At 32.2% G+C, this 21,093-nt stretch overlaps 1 protein-coding gene across 1 annotated transcript; it reads left to right on the top strand.

Annotated features, from left to right (window-relative positions):
* The first annotated feature begins 657 nt into the window (after positions 1-657).
* Positions 658-2,211, top strand: LOC124913386 (ABSCISIC ACID-INSENSITIVE 5-like protein 1). Its single transcript, XM_047453969.1, has 4 exons — positions 658-1,528; positions 1,822-1,893; positions 1,991-2,020; positions 2,122-2,211. Exons 1-4 carry the CDS (start codon positions 701-703, stop codon positions 2,209-2,211), a joined length of 1,020 nt encoding a protein of 339 aa, XP_047309925.1. The 5' UTR covers positions 658-700.
* The last annotated feature ends 18,882 nt before the right edge of the window (positions 2,212-21,093 follow it).

Here is a 21,093-nt window from a genome sequence, read left to right as displayed (position 1 = left end):
CATTTTTCTTTTTTTTTTAAGAATATTGACTTTCTCGATTTATGCTTTGTTTTTGATCTCTTGTTCCATTTTGAGGTTGTTTTTGCTTTGTTTTTTTGTAATTTTTTACCTTGATTGTTGTGGGTTCTTGATGTTGTGCCATTGTTGTACCAGATTTAGTTTTTGGCTAAATTTTTACAACCTGGATTACATTTTGTTTCATTTTCCCTCGATTCGATTGTGCATGTACTTTCCACGAGTCTATGTTTTTTAACCTCGTTTCATCGATCTGTCTATTATTTAAAGAAATTGTTTGATTCAAACCATTTCCTCCTCGATCACTCATAAGACAGATCTTGATCCTAATCTTGATCTAATTTGTATTTATTTTATCAGTATATATCTTTCTTTCTGTTTCTTGATATTGTCAACAATTTATGACACATGCATGTTCTAATATGATATTGGTTGTCCATTTTTTTTTGTTTGACATGATCTTTGCACTTACTATACATGAATTTCCTTTTCCAAAACATTATCTCTATTTATGTTTTGGATAGTTGTTGGTATATATGCAATGAAGTTGGATTTCAATGCTGTTTAAACTTTTAACTAATGAAAATGGTTATTGTGCACTTATGATTCTTACAAACATAAAAATTCATGTTGCAGGTATTGTTGTGTGTGTCAATTTGAATAAAGTGACACTCATCAAAAGCACATGCACACTAGAAACTACTCTCCTATGGAAAACGAATCACTATCGTCAACTGAACAAAACTCGATCTTTTCACTTACTCTGGAAGAGTTACAACTCAAAACTGGAAGGAATTTTGGATCAATGAACATGGATGAACTTCTCAATAGTATTTGGAATATGGACGCACAACAACAACAAGATCTCCTATCTACCCTAAACCAAAACGAAGGTGAGATTCTAGCAGATGGACCCATTTTCCATGGTCAAGGTTCATTTAATATCCCAGCACCTTTATGTAACAAGACAGTTGAAGAGGTCTGGGCGGAGATCCAAAGAAGCCAATCTTTTCAAGAAAACCACACTGATTTAATGGATAATGGTGTCTTAGAAACACAACTAACGTTTGGAGAGATGACTTTGGAAGATTTCCTGGTAAAGGTAGGTGCCCTTCACGGGGTCTCATTGGATCTTAGTTCTTCTCAACTAATCATAGCAGCATTGACAAATACCTCTATGAACTTCTCGTCAAACAATGCATCTTTCAATTCAAGCATTGTCATACCTGATCAACCCATGATGGATGTCGAGTTTTCTCAAACTAACAATGGGGGAGGAGGTGTTCTAGTTGGCAATGGTTCTAATTCCATGTACCCAATGTATGTACCAACAAATGGAAGCTATATCGGAGAATCCTCTAGGGCTGGCGCCATTGGAAAGGGGAGTAGTGGATCTAGAACCAAAAGGAGGTCGACAATGGCTTCTTGTTCCACTGAGGTTGCTATAGAAAGAAGGCAAAGGAGAATGATAAAGAATAGAGAGTCAGCTGCAAGGTCCCGAGCAAGAAAACAGGTAATTCATTTTAATAATGAAATCTTAAACTTGTTTGAAAAGAAAAATAAAATAAAAATAAACTAAATCTTTAACTTCTTTAAAACAAACACCTTAATTAATTTTGTGAAAATCTCATTTAGGTCTTGTTATTTTCAATATAGGTGGTGTACCAATCAAGATTAAATAATTACCCATTTATGTCTTTCATTTTGAACTTGTTATATATATACTTTAAATATAGTGTTGTTACCCATTTGGATTTATAACTAAATTAATATTATTATATATGGTTCATGAACTCTAATCTGCAGGCTTATACTGCGGAGCTAGAAATAGAGCTGGATCAAGTAAGAGAAGAGAACACCAGACTGAGGCTCATTGTGGTAAATAACAATTATATGCATGTTTATTCTTTAATTACATACATTGATTCTCTTATTTATTTACTTTTTTATGATTGGATTGATGTTTGAATTGCAGGAAGAAGCTGAAAATAAGAAAAGGGAAGAGGTATATAACATATTATAAGTGATATATTATTTTCAAAATAAAATGCTAGCTAATATTCCTGATAATGACTATAGTTTAATGTAAAATATTATATTTGACAGGAGATGAATGAAAATTCATCACCAAATGAGCAAGTTGGGGGAATGAAGAAGCTGAAGGCAATAAGAAGGACATCAAGCACTAGTTGGTGATGAGGACTAGCTATTTGTATATACTAATTACTAGCTAAGTGAAATCATTCATTTGGCTTAATTAGTTATATACAAATAAGTGGGAAGTATGTTTCTCTATCTACTATCTACTATGCATATCATGGGTGTGCTTTGCATGATATGCAAGACTATCTTTTTCTATGTTTCAAATAAATGATACTAAGAGAGTTTATTCTCTCAAACAATGTCCTATGTGTGTGTTTGTTTGTGACTCCTTGAACTTCTGTTATTTGATCTTTTTCTTGTATGACATTTTGAATTTATGTTATTTGATCTTTTTCATTTGAAGTATATCTATCTATTTTCAAGTTTTATATATTGCCAATTTTAATTACTTAAAATGTTTTTATCAAGAGAATCGAATATTTCGATCTCTCTTAAATATTAATCTTATCACTTACCTTACCTTAATGATGATTGAAATATAATTTTTTGATAGTACAAACATTCTTTGATAATTCTTAAATATATTTACTTTCAAGTTTGTTTGTAATCCTCACTCACTGTGTTATTAAATATACAAACTTGCTATTTTTTAAATGTTAAAATACTTATTATTATTTTTAAAGTTTAAAATTAATATTAACAGAATTATGATGACAATATTTATTATTGGTAAATTTATATATAAATACACTTATTTTATAAGGTAATATAAGTAGTTGCAATGATAAATTTTTGGGGATTTAAGATGGAGTGTGTGAATATAAATATTTATACTTTGTTGTTGTTTATTTAATTGGATTAACATAATAAAATAAGTTAGGGATGTCAAATTGTATTTTAAAGAAAAGAAATAGTTTGACCAAAATTAATAAAGCTATCGACCGTAAAGAACCGATCGATCGAAATTGTTGAGGCCAAGGGGTTTAGGGTTCTTGAAATCTTTCCCGGCCGGGAGAGATTGAAAGAGGAAATGGAACATACAGCTAGCTAGCTAGAAGAAGCGCGCGGTGGAGTTCTTGATGGATTTTATAAACTCATCATGAAAAGGTAAATCTTCGGCGCTTTCGCTGGAGAACGGGTTAGGGTTTTCGTTTCTCTTATCTCCATTTATATATAGATCCGCTAATTAGGTATTATTGATTTAATCAGGATCTAAATCTAAATAAATGCTTCATTTTTCATAGTTTTCTGTAACCTGTGTGTTATTTGATTACGAAAGAACGTTTTTGTTGCAAAGTTTCGACAGTTTTCACTTGATGTATATATATCTAGTTTGTTGGACTAATCTGCAAGCTGTCGATTACGGAGTACATAAGCTCTGGGAATACAAAAATGCTTCCTTGGTTTTAATTTTCTGGTTTCTGTGAATTGACTTCAATTTATTCATTTATGTTGTGATGCAGTTAATCTCTGAAATTTTCATGTTCCATGTAATTTTCTTTTACCGTCTCTCATATTGTCTGTGTTTATTTGAAAATAAACATGTATTGTAAACAACTGCAAAAGCTCGAAGCACTTATAAGCCAAAATGGGTGACTTCTAAATAGTAGGGTTAGGGCTTCTTGTAGATAAGCTAAATGGAATTACTGTAAATAATAGTAGAGACTAGAGATGTAAATAGTTAGAATCTTTGTATTAGGGATTTTGCTGAATGATAAAAGTGCAGCCTCCTCAAGGGGCTTAGATCATTCTATTTCTTACATCAATTCTCATTCTCTAACCATAATTCTAGGTTACAGATTTGATAGGTAATAGAATCATTATCTAAATGAATTAAGGTTATATGTGATGAACAATTGCCTATTGGCATTATGCTAAGTCCTTCTGCCCCACATTGTCTCAAGTGCTTCTAGGTTTCTGAACAATGCATCGGTCCTACCCTGGAACAAAAGGGAAGGTGGGGTCTTTTTGTTGATGGTTTTTTATAAGATGAAAACCTATTGAGTATAGAAACTTGCAGATTATGGACAGTGATATCTATAGAAGAATGGTCTGATATTTTGAAAGGTTTAGAATCAATAGAAATAATGGATAATTTGAAAAGAGAAGTTGAATTTAAGGTGAGAAAATTTGAGACTATATTCTCCAATTCATTCATATTATGCCTTTGCAGGCTAAACAACTATATTTATATTAATTTTACTGCGGTGACATTACTCCCTAGCTCAATATTACCTATATATACTAGGTGAGGGGTGTATATACTATTTCCCTCTAACAACAAAAGCTTCTAATTAAACATTGCAACAAAAGCACACCACAGTCACGACCATCCGTTTCCATTTAAAGCGCTTCTAGTTGTAATCAAACCGTGATCATTTATTCTCTTAAACTGACTCTTACCACTGAGTTACCTTGGTGGAGTTCTATCTATTAAGCCTATTTGGAAATTTGTATTTTGTCACGATTTATGTCACAATCCCATTCAAAATATTTATTGTTTGTATACAAATTGAAAGTGTTTTTCTATGGATCATGATCCAAATAATTTGTTTCATTCCGTATGTAAATTATTTTTTAGATCATCATCCAAATTATTTTGTTGGGTTGTCTTCTAAAAAATGTGGATTAATGAAATGATTTCATCATTCCAAACAAAATTAGAATGTGATATTTTGTTTCATTTGTTAGAGGTTTTTTCTTGATAATGATCAAATTATCTTTGAGATCATGAAACAAAGTATATTTTTTTTATAGATATTTGGTAAACATAACAAATGTTGATGTATTTTGTTCTCTTAATTGGTTGTGTTACAATTCAAAAACTTAAACTATTTGTCCTCTTGTTAATGCAGAAGCGGTACGAAGATATTTCAGTCTTAGGACAGAGGCCAGCAGAATAGTTCTCAATTTCTAAGTGTATAATACCTACTTGTGACATTGAATTTTTAAATAAGTAATTTTTGACTTTGTTCAATGGCATGACATATTATGATTTGTTCTAGTTGCTTATTCTTGGATATTAAGTCTTGTTTTGAAATAAACTTATTTTGCATGCCCAAATTAAGCACAATGATATGCTTTGTTTGAATGAGTAAGAATCATATACTGACTGGTCTATTCATTGATATTATTATTATTTGTATTTATGTTGAATTAATTATAACCACCATCGGCCTTCTTTGTTTTTATCAATAGTCAAAATCCATGACTTGTCATTGTCAAACAAACTTTGTGGGTACCAGCCTTGCCTTGTAGGACCACTGTTTTCTTTCATATCGTCATGTCTTCTTCTTGCAGATCAATTTTCTGCATCTTCTTCAGAAAATGAATATAACAATCTTTTAAAACAACTCCTAAACTTAACCTTTAAGTTATATTTGACCTCATTTGAGGAACAGTTGTTTGATTAAAACTATAAAAAATAGGTTTTATTTTATTTTTACTAAATTACCTTTTCTCTCTATATTTTTATTTAATAATTAATTTTCATATTTTATGATAAATATCAAATAATATATGTATTTGAAAAAAAGAATCTCATTAGAAAAAAATATATTAATACCATGTATTTATGTCTGTATAATTGTAACTAAAATATTATTTCTCCATCATTCTCCATTTTTTAAATTACAATTCTTAATTGTAATAGATTTTTAAAAAATTAATTAATAATATATATATTTTTATAAAATTCAACATTAGTAATCTACTGTTTCAATTAATAACTTTTTTTAAAAGGTTCAATCAAGTTATAAACTTAATCTCCTATTTTAGAGTAACATATAAAATAAATATTTGTTTTGTCAAGATAAATATAAAATTTATATATTTTTAAATATAGTTTGAATGAGCATTTTTTTATAAGATAATTAATTATACAACTAAATATATATTTCTTAAATTTATTTATTCAATTATTTTGAAGTAGATACAGACACCATCTTGTTAAATACTTTACTAATTTATATTATATATAAATAAATAATAAATAAAAGTAAAATGTTAAATAAAAATAAAATATAAAAAAGGATAAAAAATAACAAAATTCTAAACATTCCATGTAGTTCTAAATATGTGAAAATTTTACCCAAATAATATATTTGTAGTTTAGTTATAATTTGACAAATATATTGTAGAAAAATTACAAATATAATATTTAATTTTTTAAATTGATTTATAATTTATTAATCAAATTATTTTAATTTTATTATTTTATTTTTATAAAATTTAAATAAAAAAATTATTATAATAAGTCAAATAATTAAAAACTTATTTATTTGAAAAGAAACTTAATATTAAAATAGTCAATCATGTATTTAACTAAAAAAAAATCCCTTTTTGCCAACCTTACTATTTTTATACAAAATCAATTCTGATCCAAAGTACTATTTGAACTGCTCCTTTTATTCCACAAAAGAGAATATGGCTTTGCTTCAGGTTAAATTCTGAGCTTCAGGTTATATTCGGATCATTCCTCAGTTATTGGTTGTCTCAGTTATTGGTTGGCGGAGTTAAATTCGATCATTCCTCAGTTATTGGTTGACTGAGAGTTAAATTCTGAGCTTCTGATCATTCCAATCATTCCTCAGTTATTGGCAGTTATTGGCTCGTGAATTGGAAGTTGAGATTTTATTCTGAATGTTTGACAGTGTCTTTATGTCTTTATACTTTAGGGAGTCAATGACATGTAAGTCATTGGTTACAGAGCCCACGTTTATAATATAATATGATTTATTTAACTGTTTGTCGTGTTCTCTCTTTAACTGTTTGTCGTGTTCTCTCTTTTTGACATTGGTTGAGCTTGATATTGTAACCCCACGTTTATAATATAATATGATTTATTTAACTGTTTGTCGTGTTCTCTTTTTTGACATTGGTTGAGCTTTATATTATTTAAACTATAAAGTGCATATATGATTAATTTGGAGTAGGCAACATACTATTTTGTTTTTTTTCAAAGTTTTAAATATCTTAATATTATATTTATTAAAACATATTAATTATATATTATAATTGAAATACCAAACATATTTTAATTAATGAAATTAAATTCAATTTAAACGTACATTTTTATTAAATATAATATCATGCTTTATTATTCATAATCCACTTTTTTTTTTTTTTTCATAATATATTGATTATTTTTATAAAATATATAAAAAACAAAACCAACATTTATATTTTGTATGTCCATATTATAAAGTCATATTTTATGTAAACTAAAATTAGATAAATAATTATAATAATTTATTTTTTATTTAATTATATATTTTTACCAACTTTTATTTATACATATAAAAATACTAATTAAAATAATATTAAAAGTTTATTTAAATATTATTTATTTAGTAATATATTATAATATTAAATAAATATTTTTAATTATACCTAAATAAAAACTATTATTCATTTAATCATATATTAATAAAAATATTTATCTACACACCTAAATATTAATTATATATATATATATATTTAAAAATTAAATAATATTAAAATTACTGTATAATTATATATTTTAAAATAATTATTACTATATAATAAAAAAATTACCATTAAAGTACACCACCTATAACGATGACAATTTAAAACTGCCCCGCAGAAACCGAACAGAATTACTCCGTTTGAGGTGATTTTTCCTCGAAACCGAATGGAGATGGGCGGAGATGGTATTTGTGTCTCTCGCCCCCGACCCGATTTCAACCCGATTCTACTTTAAACACTATAAACATAATTAAATATATAAAATTAAAAATATATTTATTTATTAATTATATTTTATAAGAGTTATAATTTTATTTTTTTATAATAATATAAAATTTTAATATATTATATTAAAAAATTGGTTTATATAATTTTATTGCATAATTTTACAAAAATAAAAAAACAATTTATAAACGATGCCCTACGGGGATTCTTCGAAACCGAACGGAGCGGGATGGTATTAAAAATATATCCGAAATAAAAATGGGGCGGGAATGGTAAATGTATTCTCCACCACAAATCGCCCATTTACCATCCCTATCTACCTATACTATTTTTTTATTTATACACATTTGAATGCATGCTCTGTAAATATGAGAAGAGTTTACCAATTTAAAATTAATGTTTAGTTGTAAATTTGATAAATATAGGTCAGGCCTTGTTCGGTTTGAGGTTTTTAAAAAATTTAAAGGAGGAAAAAAATAATGATTGTTGATGATTTTGAGGAAGTGATGATTATTTTTTGTAAAAAAGACTTAAAGAGTATTGATATATATAAATAAAATAAAATATAATAATTTAAAATAAAGGGTATTTTAGTATTTTAGTTAATGAAATGAGTGATATAATTGTTGATAAATTATTAATTGAAAAATTTTGATTAAGTTTTTTTAAATACCCAAAAGAGAACAAGGCCTTAGGCCGCCTTAGAAAAGATGTAAATATAATATTTAATTTATTAAATCAACTAATAATTTATCATTCAAAACATTAACATTTTATTATTTTATTTTTATAAATTTTAAATAAAAACAATTATCACATTAATTCAATTAATTAAAAACATAAATAAATTATTTCAAAAAAAAATAATATTAAGATAGTTCCTAATACAAAATCAATTTTAAGCCAAAATTCTATTTGAACTAATTTTTTTTTTTATTATTTGTAAGAACTAAAAATCTATAAACCCAATTTATAAATTTTAAAATAAATATTTTAATTATTTTTAAAAATAAATCAAAATAATTAATTAAAAGTCAAAAACCTAAATAAACAATTAATTATATTAATTATTGTGATAATTTAAACCTTATTAATTAAAAATAATGACAAATAAAATAAATAAAATTATTTGGGATAAATGTTTTATTCATTTTATCTCAAAATAATTTTTAAAAAAGATAAAAGGATTAAAATAAATAATTTAGGACGAAATGTGGTACCCATTTTATCCAAAAAAACTATATATTTAACTCAAAAATATACAAAATAAAATAAAATAAATTGATAAAGAGCGACATGTCTGACTAGGACCGAGAGACCCGACCGAGGCTTTCAGCCAGGACTGAGAGGTTCGACCGATGTTCTTCATCAAGGATCGAGAGGTCCGACCGAGGATTTTTACATCCGTCCAAGAAGTTAGACCTATGACCGAGGAATCTCGCATCCGACCGTGAACTTCTGAACCCTGGACCGATTACTTCCATGTAAGACCGAGGCAATTGACCGAAAAGTCATATCTAGGACCGAGGAGTCTCGCACCTGACAAAAAAATTCCAAACCTAGGACCTAGGACTTTGACCCAAGACCGAGAATTCTAGAACCCGATCGAGAATTCTAGTCAAGGACCGAGAGGCCTTAACACCCTGACTAAGGGATTTCTGCACCCCAACTGAGGATCCTGAACCCGAACTGAGGGGTTCCCAACCAGGACCGAAGGCTTTTTAACCCTGACCAATAAAACGAACCCAGGACCTTGGACATCGGACCTAAGACCTGTTTGGTTCCAATTTTAAAATTCCAAAATAATTTTTTATAATTTTGGAACCTCAAACTATTTTCTTAAAATCTCATAAAATTAGAAAATGATTTCAAAATATTTTTGGGATATTTCCACAAAACAATATTTTGACAAAGTTTCATTTGAGATTTATTTCTAAACCATAATGCCTTTTAAACTGATGTTCTTCAAGTATTTTTCTTCTTAGTAATCATTAGCAACATGTACCATCATTTAAATAACTGTTGTTACAATTCTTTAAATGCAAAAAAAACATATGAATATATAGGACCAGAAAAATAATTGGTTAAATAAACGCTATACAACCAATTTTCAAAAAGTCAAGACTTTATAAAGTAGGGACCATTATTAAAATGGGTACGGAGAATGAAGTGCGAAAGCCCTTTCCCGAGTATCACCAAACTTCGAATTAAAATGAATCTCTGGTGAAAAATACGTTTGTACACTTACAACTTTTATTTATTTTCAAAAATCAATTGGTGACTCTATTTAAAATAAATAATCTTTTAAATTAATTATTTTTAATTTATTTAAACACACATTTTCTAACAATCAAATTTTAATTTGATCATAACAAATCTAAAGATTATTTAAAATTGAACCCAAATTAATCTTTATAATTAATTTCAAACGTTGTCAGGATTTGTTAAACTATTTAAAAATAATATTTTATTTAAAAAACAAATCCTGACATGCAAACCGAGGTTATAATTCTCGAACCTCGAACTATTTCGGGACTCCAAGGGTTTTTCCGGGGTTACAAATTTCTTGCGACTCTACTAGGGATTAAATATTTAACTTGAAAACATAAACTTGGTGTTTGAAAAACGTTTGTATCACGTTTTCTATTTAATAGACATATCCCAAAAGGGACAACACCTAACTAATGCATATGTTTTATCCTATTAAATGCATATACTTGCAAATGTTATATCACCTAACCTTACTTTTAAAGAAGTACATGACTATATTCAATACTTCTACACTTATGTACAAAGATTGTCCATTAGGAATGCCAACTTGTTACAAAACGAGTGATGTTGCGAGAGGAAAAACTAGAATACAAGGGATCGACCCCACCCTTTGGTGACGAGTCGTCCAATAGGACGTAGGCATTGTGGAGGTGGGGGAAATTCCCAACTGAGTTGATATTCATTGGTATATGGCGTTAGTTTTACCCCCTACACTATCGGTGAATGATACTCTCTTATCATTCCCCTTAACACAAAAAACCTGGATACTCTCTCCAAGTCGTTTGTTTGTCATGCCCAAACAACCAAAACCTCGTCACTACAACCCTTATGTGATTACTATATATGTATTATGTGTATGCATATATATTCAAAGTACATCTCAAACATGTTCCTTCTACAAAACAAACATATTTTTTTGTAAATGTTTTGAATTTCCAATCTCAAACGATGTTCATGTTGAAGGATGTCGCATTGGTCTCGTGGATCGATAGTTTCCGTGAAAACGAATGGAACCATGAGATCTATGGACTAAACTCCATCATGAGGTTTATAAACTTCAAGATAAACCACACTTTCATGATGAAAATGAAAAACATTGTCACTACAACCCTTATGTGACTACTATATATGTATTATGTGTATGCATGTATAGTCTATGTGAACATCACAAACATGTTCCTTCTTCAAAACTGAAAGGATCGGCGTAATTGATAGAGACGGGGGTCTGGCTATTAATGATGGCTTCGAATAAACGAGTTGATAGAAATCCTGTTAGGGATTAATATCACTCTCTATTCTTCACAAACCTTTGCAAACTCTTGAACGATTCAAGTGCGGAAACGTTTGCTCAGGTTTGAAGCTAAGAACCAACTAGAGAATGAATGACATAATGTAAATGACACATCAGTTTGTTTATGGATGTTCAGAGCAAACTCTCATACGTCACCCCTTCTTCCAACCACCAGAAGGATTCACTATACGTTTCTTAGAATAAAAAACAGTTGCACGGTTAGCTCACTAATGAATAGAACAGACTCTGTTCAACTTACAGTATATTGAAGAATATCACTCAGCTAGACAATACTTTGATTCTATCTCTCTCTTAATATACACACAGTAAAGCAAAAAAGCAATTCGTGAGATTGTAAGTTCAGTAGTTCGTTCGTATGCATATTTCTCAGTGTCCAACGACCATTCTTCCGTTGTCCTTGAAGATCTTTAAATAGGGAGCAAGTACCAACGGTCGAATCTCCTATAATAACACGTGACAAACTTCCATTGGAACGCCTCCATAGTATATAGGTACAGCAAACTCTGTGCACCATGATCATGGCCGTACCAAACTGGTAGTGCGTTGAATATTCTTCTAGGATTGTCCTACAAGAAACAAGTAGTGGGAAGAATATTTGCTTACGTGACATTAGGTAATTGGTTGTAACTGGCTGTCGTACTACTCTGCAAAGAAAAGTGGAGCAGGAGTAGCATATAGCTAGTTGATCGTGGGTAGACGGATGCTAGCTTCAAGCAACTACTTAAGCATGGCATTAGACGTTTTTCACTTAGACTGACAAGTCTAATGAAATTAAATGCCCCCGTCTAATAGTAGGATCCATTAGACCACCTGGTCTAATGGGATTAGACGACATGTCTAATTATAGTTCCCTTCAGACTAATCTGAAGAAATTAGACTGCACGTCTAACTCTCATCTGTTAGATGACATGTCTAACTACGTTTCCCTCCAGACTAATCTGAAGGAGTTAGACTACACGTCTAACTCTCATCTGTTTGACGACACGTCTAACTACGTTTCCCTTCAAACTAATCTGAAGGAGTTAGATTGCACATCTAACTCTCATCTGTTAGACTGCACGTCTAACTACGTCTATTAGATTGCACGTCTAACTACGTCTGTTAGACTACACGTCTAACTACGTATCTGTTAGACTGCACGTCTAACTACATATCTGTTAGACTGCACGTCTAACTACGTATCCGTTAGACTGCACGTCTAACTACGTATCTATTAGACTTCATGTCTAACTACGTATCTGTTAGACTTCATGTCTAACTACGTATCTGTTAGACTGCACGTCTAACTACGTATCTGTTAGACTGTACGTCTAACTACGTATCTGTTAGACTACACATCTAACTACGTATCTGTTAGACTGCACGTCTAACTACGTATCTTTTAGACTGCACGTCTAACTATGTATCTGTTAGACTGCACGTCTAACTACGTCTGTTAGACTACACGTCTAACTACGTATCTATTAGACTACACGTCTAACTACGTATCTATTAGACTGCAAGTCTAACTACGTCTGTTAGACTGCACGTCTAACTCTATGCGTCTAATTTCCAATCAGTCTAATAACCTCATTCAGACTTAGTCTAATATAACATGTTTTCGATACACCTGCACCAAAAACAATTAGACGACTTAGTTTAAGTTTTATACCAACTCATCATCAAAATTAAATTAGTGAGAATACTTTGACCCTTAGTCAAAATAATTTGACCCAACAAAAACAAACACATTTTTTTGTAATTGTTTTTAATTTAGAATCTTAGACGATGTCCATGCTGAAGGATGTCGTATTCTGTGGATCGAGAGTTTCCATGAAAACGAATGGAACCATGAGATCTATGGACTAACCCCCATCAAAAGGTTTATAAACTTCAAGATAAATCACACATTCATGATGAAAATAAAAAAAGGTGGAGCCCCGTGGGACCGGTTTACTTTTTGGGAGAAAGGAAAATGTGCCCCACCATAGAAGAATTCCGAGCTATCTTAATGATGGACAACCTGACTCGATCAGTACCACTCCATCTTGGAGCTAACTATTGACTTTGATTCATAGTAGGAATATAATATTTTGCATCTGAAACCATTTTTAGAATCAATGTTCTTCAAGAAGCTCTTGCAAGAGGATTACAAATATACCAAGAAAACATCCGATATTATCCTTAGGAAGACGTATATTGACTTCCAAAAAATGGACAAAGATAGAAGTGAGGAATGTTGAAATTTCTTTGAGTTTAGGATCATCCGTGATGATGGTAACGATCCTACTAGATCACTTCTTTGTAGCGCCAACAAATGATAAACCCTCCTCAAGAATCTTAGAGGTAGCATACCACATGCGTAGGGGAAACAAAGACCCCTCATGTATCATTTTGTCTGAAATACTAATGGGTCTAAATGATTCATACCTAACCTCCATTGTGAGGAATCACCTTTAATTCTCTACATATGTCTACTCGACAAACTTGGATGTTTACCACTAGTATATCCCAGAGTAATCATGTCCCCTTCTCTTCAATACCAAATGATGAGGAAATCTTCGCCTAAACCTATAGTAGAGAATGAAAACGAAGTTAGGGAGTTACTCACATGGTATCACATCGAGAAGATGACATACATGATGGATGATAAACCCATGATCATGCTTATGAGCTTTGAATAAGTTACCTTATACTAAACCCACGATCTCTTCAAATAGTTCGGTTGTGGCTTCACGTCCCTTTATATAGGGACGGCTATCTCTATAGACATGTCAATTGGCCACAAGGCCTATGATATCTTGATAAATGGAACAATACCTCTCAAATGGGCATCCCGAAGGAGCAAAAGAACTACCAACTGTCATTCTCGAAGAATATGAGTGTGTGAATAAAAATGTAGAGGAAGAAGCTTCTAGTGTAGGAACAGGCTACATCAGGATTTAAAGCCTGTGACATTTGTTAACACTCTTTCTCCATTAGACTCTATGTAAATCTTAAGAAGAGAGATACGTCTGTAACAAACTTAACGAGTATGTTTTGTATAACAACTCTATGTTTTCTTTTGAATCATAAAGGAGATATTCATTCGCTAGGATTCATTGCATTGTACTTTCTTACAATCGTAAACCCTCAACTCTTTCTCTTCGCAATTGTCCATGACTACGACAACCAACACGCCCCAAAAAGAGAAATACAAAAACAGGACGTTTTATTCTCCACAAGATGGACAATGAAGTCCCAACACCTAAAATTGTCTCTATGATCAAGTTCAAGGAAATGAAGACATCTTTGTAACATGTGACAGAACAACTCGTGCTGATCACAAACTCTTTATATAATCAATAAATCCTGTCACCAATAACGAGGCCGAATACGATGCATGCCTTTCAGGTCTCAACTTGGCATATGCAAAAGAGGTAATCAAGCTAGAAGTCGTTGGTGACTCTAACTTGGTTATATCCTAAGCCAATGGCACATGGCAAGTAAAAGGGGAAAACTTGAAACCCTACTACACCCATCTGACTAAACTTATGAACAAATTTGATCAAGTATCTTTTGTTCATGCTCTAGGAAGCCAAAACCGCTTCGCGGATGCCCTAACTAGTTTGGCAGGCATGACTCAAATTCCTAGTAGAATTAATGTCAAACCCTTAAAAATCTGATTAAAGCAACGACCTGCTTTCGAAAAGGGATCAGTAACTTCCTATGAGAATGCTGCTAAACCCTGGTACAATACTCTCAAGAAGTATATTGAATACGGAGAGTATCCTTCATACTTCTGATCTAAGAACGACGGTCATCAAACCAATATTCCACCAACTATGCTTGAATTTCCAATATGCTTTACCAACGATCTTTCAATGGTCAAAACATGCTCTACATAGATAATCCGAATCCAAGAGGATCATGGAAGAAGTACATGTAGGGACATGTGTCCTACACATGAATATAATAAATTTAGCCAAGAAAATACTCCGTTTAAGATATTACTAGAAAAACCTCGAACAAGAATGTGTGAGCTATGTAGGAAGCAATCATTAATTCCTAATCTATGTTAACCTAAAGCATACACCAGCCTCGGTCCTCTAAAATATGACATGCCCTTGGCCCTTTTCTAAATGGGGTATCAATGTCATTGGGAAAATCTATCCCCACACGTTAAATGGACACGAGTTTATACTAGTCGCCATAGACTACTTCACCAAATGGGTTGAAGAAGCCTCTTACAAAGTCTTGAAATCATCCCAAGTGGCAAAGTTTATCCGAATCAGCATCATCGCTAAATATGGAGTTCCTCACACCCTTATTTTAGATAATGACCAACACTTTCAAGGAAAGGTATTGCAAAATGCTCGATGACTTCAAGATCGAGCATCATAAATCATCGCCTTAACCCTAATACAATGGTGCGGTCAAAGCAAAAAATAAAATATGATAAGGATCATCAAGAAGATGACCAACCCGTACAAGGACTAGCATGAGAAGTTGCCATATGCCTTATGGGAATATCGTACAACCACTCGAAACTAGACCGACAAAACTCCATACTATCTAGTTTACGATATGGATGCTATACAACCTATCGAAATTGAGATTCCAACTCTAAGAATACACTTAGAGAGTCACATTATCGAAGAAGGCTGACTCAAATCTTGATATGATCAACTAACATTAATGGAGGACAAGAAGTTAAACGCTTTATGTAAAACCCAAGCTAATCAAAAACGGATGTCAAACACCTTCAATAGAAAGGTGAAACCTAGAAACCTCAAAGAAGGTGATCTAGTTCTTAAATGAACCTTGGAACTCCTAAACCTTAGGTGTAAATTTCGTCTCCAATGTGAAGGACCCTTCCTAATGAAAAAAATATTCTATAGAGGAATTGTCTGCGTATCTAATATAGAAGGAGAAGAGTTCATTGCACCAAGAAATATCGATTCGCGTAAATGATATTTTGTATAATATCAAGCTACATGCAAAATAGTTTAAAGCTCGACCTGGATAGAAACTTATTTCAATATAATCCAATCCCAAGTTTTGTATAACTTGCAACATGGGCAAATGACTCATGTCCGAACTACGAGACCTGATTCTTCTCATGTAGAAAAATAAAGGAGAGAAGATAACCGGTCAAAGTGACCGATCAATTTTCTAGGCAAAAAACCAAATTGATCGGTTTTATGAGAAGCGACCGCTTCTTCCTAAGCGTCTGCCCGGATTTTATGAAAATAGAAGGCATACATGAAAGTTGAATTTCGTACTTAATTTCCATGATTTCATTAATAGATAAATAAAGACATTTGCACAACCAGTTCATGAAACAAAATGACCGGTTTGCCTTTCAAGGGAAATGTTTGACAGCTTTTGGAACTTGATACTACTGGCTTGGGGACCCGAACTTCATCTCTTTTCTGTTTCTTGCTCTTTAGACCCTTTCGATATATGCATACATTCTTTATTTTGAGAGAAGTTGGGATGGATGAAGAATATCTCCATAACCTAGATAGAGATCAATGTCAAAGAAAAGACTACAAAGCGGTGGTACAAGACCGATCGTCATCTTGTCTGAAGAGATTAATTTCTTTAGATTGTTGAAGATTACCTTTGACCATTTTATCGGAATACCCTTTGTGATGGAAATCATCATCTAAAAGGTCTTTTTAGAGTAAAGATTAGTAGATTTCAATAATCTCACTTAGGATCTAGAATTCGGATTGTAGGAGCGATTTCGCTCCGTGAGTTTTGATTGGTTTGAGAGAGTGAGAGAAGTAGTGAAGCATCTTATTGATTTCTTCACTAGAAAATGAGAAGTTAGAGAAGCCTTCGGTCGGGAGTTTGCAGCTTCGTAAGAAGTCTTACTCACTAAAGACGAATTGTTTGTCTTGGACCGTTGCTAGGATAAGGTCTTCACGAATCACCTTGACTGTCTTGAAGAATTCAATAACAACCTCGTTCTTCATAGTGTAACGGTCTTCGAGAAATAGTCTTAGACCGGTTGTTTCAATGGATCTAAACATGAAAGAGATCACTTCATCTCCACATGATAGAACTGATTCGAAGTCTACAAGGAGGATGTTGTTGAAAACGGCTAGATTCATCTTTTGAGGATAGTCTTTTGTTGAAGAAAGTTATATTTTGAAGGCTTTGAGATGTGAGATATTCGGTATTTTGAGAACATCATTATATAGAAGGAAGGCAGCTTGGAATACTGTTGGATAAGAAGGGATTTCAACTAATACACAAATAAGTGTATCCGTTTATTTCCAGAAATATGATTATTACTAGGATGTTAGTCTTTCCTATTTGAACAATGATAGACATAGGTCTTCACGTTGTTTGAGGAATGAATGTTTATTTTTTCACAAGGAATATGATCAGACAAATACTAATAAACGCATGCCAGCTGTCCCATTTTGAAATATAAATGAGACTACCAAAATTTTCATGTAAAGAACCGGTCGGCTGTCTATAAAGTCAGTATTAGTGAGATCGGTTATTTTATCCTAAAGAAAAACCGCTTCCGCTTATAGCTAGAAATCTTATCAGGGGATAGTTGTTCAGTTTGAAATAACCGATCGATTTACCGATTTACTTAAGCAGTTTGGTTCTACATTTCTTTCCGGTAGAATGATTTTACCGGTTTCAAGAGGAGGCAGCTATCCGATTTATCTATCTTAGGCCTTTTTCCTTATAAATTTATACACATACGAAATAGATGTAAGTGTCCGACCGGTTTTTGAAGAAAAAATTACCGAATTTTAAGAGGCCGATCAGTATTATGAAAATACCGAAATCATGGTTTTTCTACTAAAATAACATGTTTGAGAAGCAAGAGCTTCTCCCTAAGATCATGCTCGGTTTTTCATGAATGCAAAATGTTGAATGTTCTTCTTTTTGAGAAGGTTTCAAGGAAGAGATGTAATCAATAATAGCAAGACCCATAATATTTCTAAAGTGAGTAAACTTAGCCTCCTAGAGTGGCTTGGTGAAGATATCAGCCACTTGTTGTTCAATTGAAATATATGCTAGTCGAATATGTTATTGCGTCACATGCTCTCGGATAAAATGATATCGGATATCGATGTGTTTAGTCCTTGAATGTAGCACCATATTATACGTGATTGCAATGGCGCTTGTGTTGTCATAGAATATTGAAGACTCCTCAGTTGTGATTCCAAAATCCCTTAGTTGTTATTGGATCTAGAGAAGTTGAGCACAATAGCTACCGGCTGCTAGATACTCCGCTTCAGCCGTTGAAGTTGTAACTGATGTTTGTTTCTTGTTGTACCAGGATACAAGCCGGTCACCTAAGAACTGGAAGGTCCTAATGGTACTCTTTCGGTCTATTTTACACCATGCGTAATCTGCATCAGAATAACTTGTTAAGTTAAAATTGGAATTCTTCGGATACCATAGTCCCACATCTTGAGTACCTTTAAGATATTTCAATATTCTTTTAGTAGCAACGTAATGAGATTGTTTAGGATTAGCCTGAAATCTTCCACAAACTCCAACCTCAAATAGGATGTCCGGTCGACTTGCTGTTAGATAGAGAAGTGATCCAATGATTCCACAATATGCTGTGATGTCAACACTTTCACCATCTTCGTCCTTATCTAGTTTGATCGAGGAGCTCATTGGAGTTGAGGCAGCAGAGAAGCTTTCCATTCCAAATTTCTTTAGTAGTTCTTTTGTGTACTTGTCATGATTAATGAATGTCCCTCCTTCAATCTGCCGAACCTAAAGGCCTAAGAAGAATCTCACAACTCTCCCATCATACTCATTTCAAATTTTCAGTCATCATTTTAGAGAATTTATCACACAGTTTGGATTAGTTGAACCGAAAATGATATCATCTACATAAATCTGTACAAATAATATGTGCTCATTTTTCTCTAATTTGAATAAAGTTTTATCAACAGATCCTATAGTGAAATCATGATTAAACATAAATTTCGTTAGTTTATCATACCGTGCTCTAGGAGCTTGTTTAATACCATAAAAAGCTTTGTCCAATATATAAACATGATTAACTAAAGCAGGGTTTTTAAAATTAGGAGGTTGTTCAACGTATACCTCTTCACTTAAGTCACCGTTAAGGAAATCACTTTTGACATCCATTTGAAAAACTTTGAAATTTTTGAATGCAGCAAATGATAGAAAGATTCTAATGGCCTCTAGTCTGGAAACATGAGCAAATGAATCTATAAAATTAATGCCTTCTTCATGTTTGTATCTTTGGGCTACTAGTCTAGCCTTGTTTCTCGTAACTAAACTGTTTTCATTGAGTTTATTTCGAAAGACACATCTAGTTCCAATGACAGATTGATTAATTGGTCTTGGAACTAGATGCCAGACTTTGTTTCTCTCAAACTAGTTTAGTTCCTCTTGCATTGCTAGGATCCAATCGGGATCCAGTAATGCGTCGTCCACCTTTTTCGGTTCAATCTGTGAGATAAATGCAGAGTTTGCATATTCTTCTAACAGTTGATTCCTAGTTCTAATGCGTGTAGAGGGGTTACCTATAATTAGCTCAGGAGGATGATCTTTGTTCCATTTAAGGTTCAGTCCAGAAATGCCTTCTGACTGACCGGTTATTTGATCAAGGTTAGACATAGTGGTAGGTTGAACAGTGTCAGACCAACCAGTTTGCTCAGCAGTTTCTAAGGCGTCAACTTCCTACTGTGACGCAACTTGATCTTGCTGAACTTCAGCATCATTAACCGTCTGGTCATAAACAAATCTTCTTTAGACCGGAACCTCATATTCACTATCAGATTGAATATTTAAGTTTTCCAATCTGTTAGATAAATCAAAGGGTGATGAAGTATTACTTTAAACAGATTCGTCAAATACAACGTGAGATGATTATTCAACATTAAGAGTCCTATTGTTATACACTTTATATGCTTTACTAACTTCAAAATAACCTAACATGATACCAACATCCGATTTAGCTTCAAAAGCGGTCAAATAATTTTTGCCATTGTTGTGGATGTAATACTTACAACCAAATATCCTAAAATACCAGATATTAGGAACTTTGTCATGGTATACTTCAAAAGGCATTTTATTAAGACGTTTGTTTATCATGGACCAATTTTGAGTATAACAGTGGTATTAATGGCCTCTGCCCAAAGCTTTTGAGCAACACCCGAATCGGCTATCATGGATCTTGTAGCTTCCTTGAGGGTTCAGTTTTTTCTCTCGGCTAGTCCATTTTGTTGAAGAGTTCTTGCACTAGACAACTCGTGTCTAATACCAGAATCCTCAAGATATGCATTTAAGATTCTATAAGTAAATTCGGTTCCTCTATAACTTTTGATTTTGTTATCACGTGTAGATTTTTCGTTTTGTACTCTTTTAAGAATTTTAATTCGATTTGATGTAGCTTGATTTTTGGATGCAAAGAAAATAACCCAACTATATCTAGAATAATCATCTATAATTACCATAGTATAGTCCATTCCTCCTAGGTTGGTTACCTTAATAGGTCCGAAAAGATCCATGAGAAGTAGTTCTAAGCAACTGCTGGATTGAATGTTTCCTTTACTTTTGAAAGGCGATTTAATTTGTTTACCCATTTGACATGCAGAGCATACTTTATCTTTTGAAAATATTATATTAGGTAAACTTTGAACTAGTTCCTTAGAGCATATATAGTTGATTGTCTTAAAGTTCAAATGATTTAATCTTTT

The sequence above is a fragment of the Impatiens glandulifera genome, chromosome 8, assembly GCF_907164915.1.
Source record: "Impatiens glandulifera chromosome 8, dImpGla2.1, whole genome shotgun sequence".
Taxonomy (NCBI): Eukaryota; Viridiplantae; Streptophyta; class Magnoliopsida; order Ericales; family Balsaminaceae; genus Impatiens; species Impatiens glandulifera.
The sequence above is the reverse complement of the archived record's forward strand: the minus strand, read 5'-3'. Positions and strand labels throughout refer to the sequence as shown.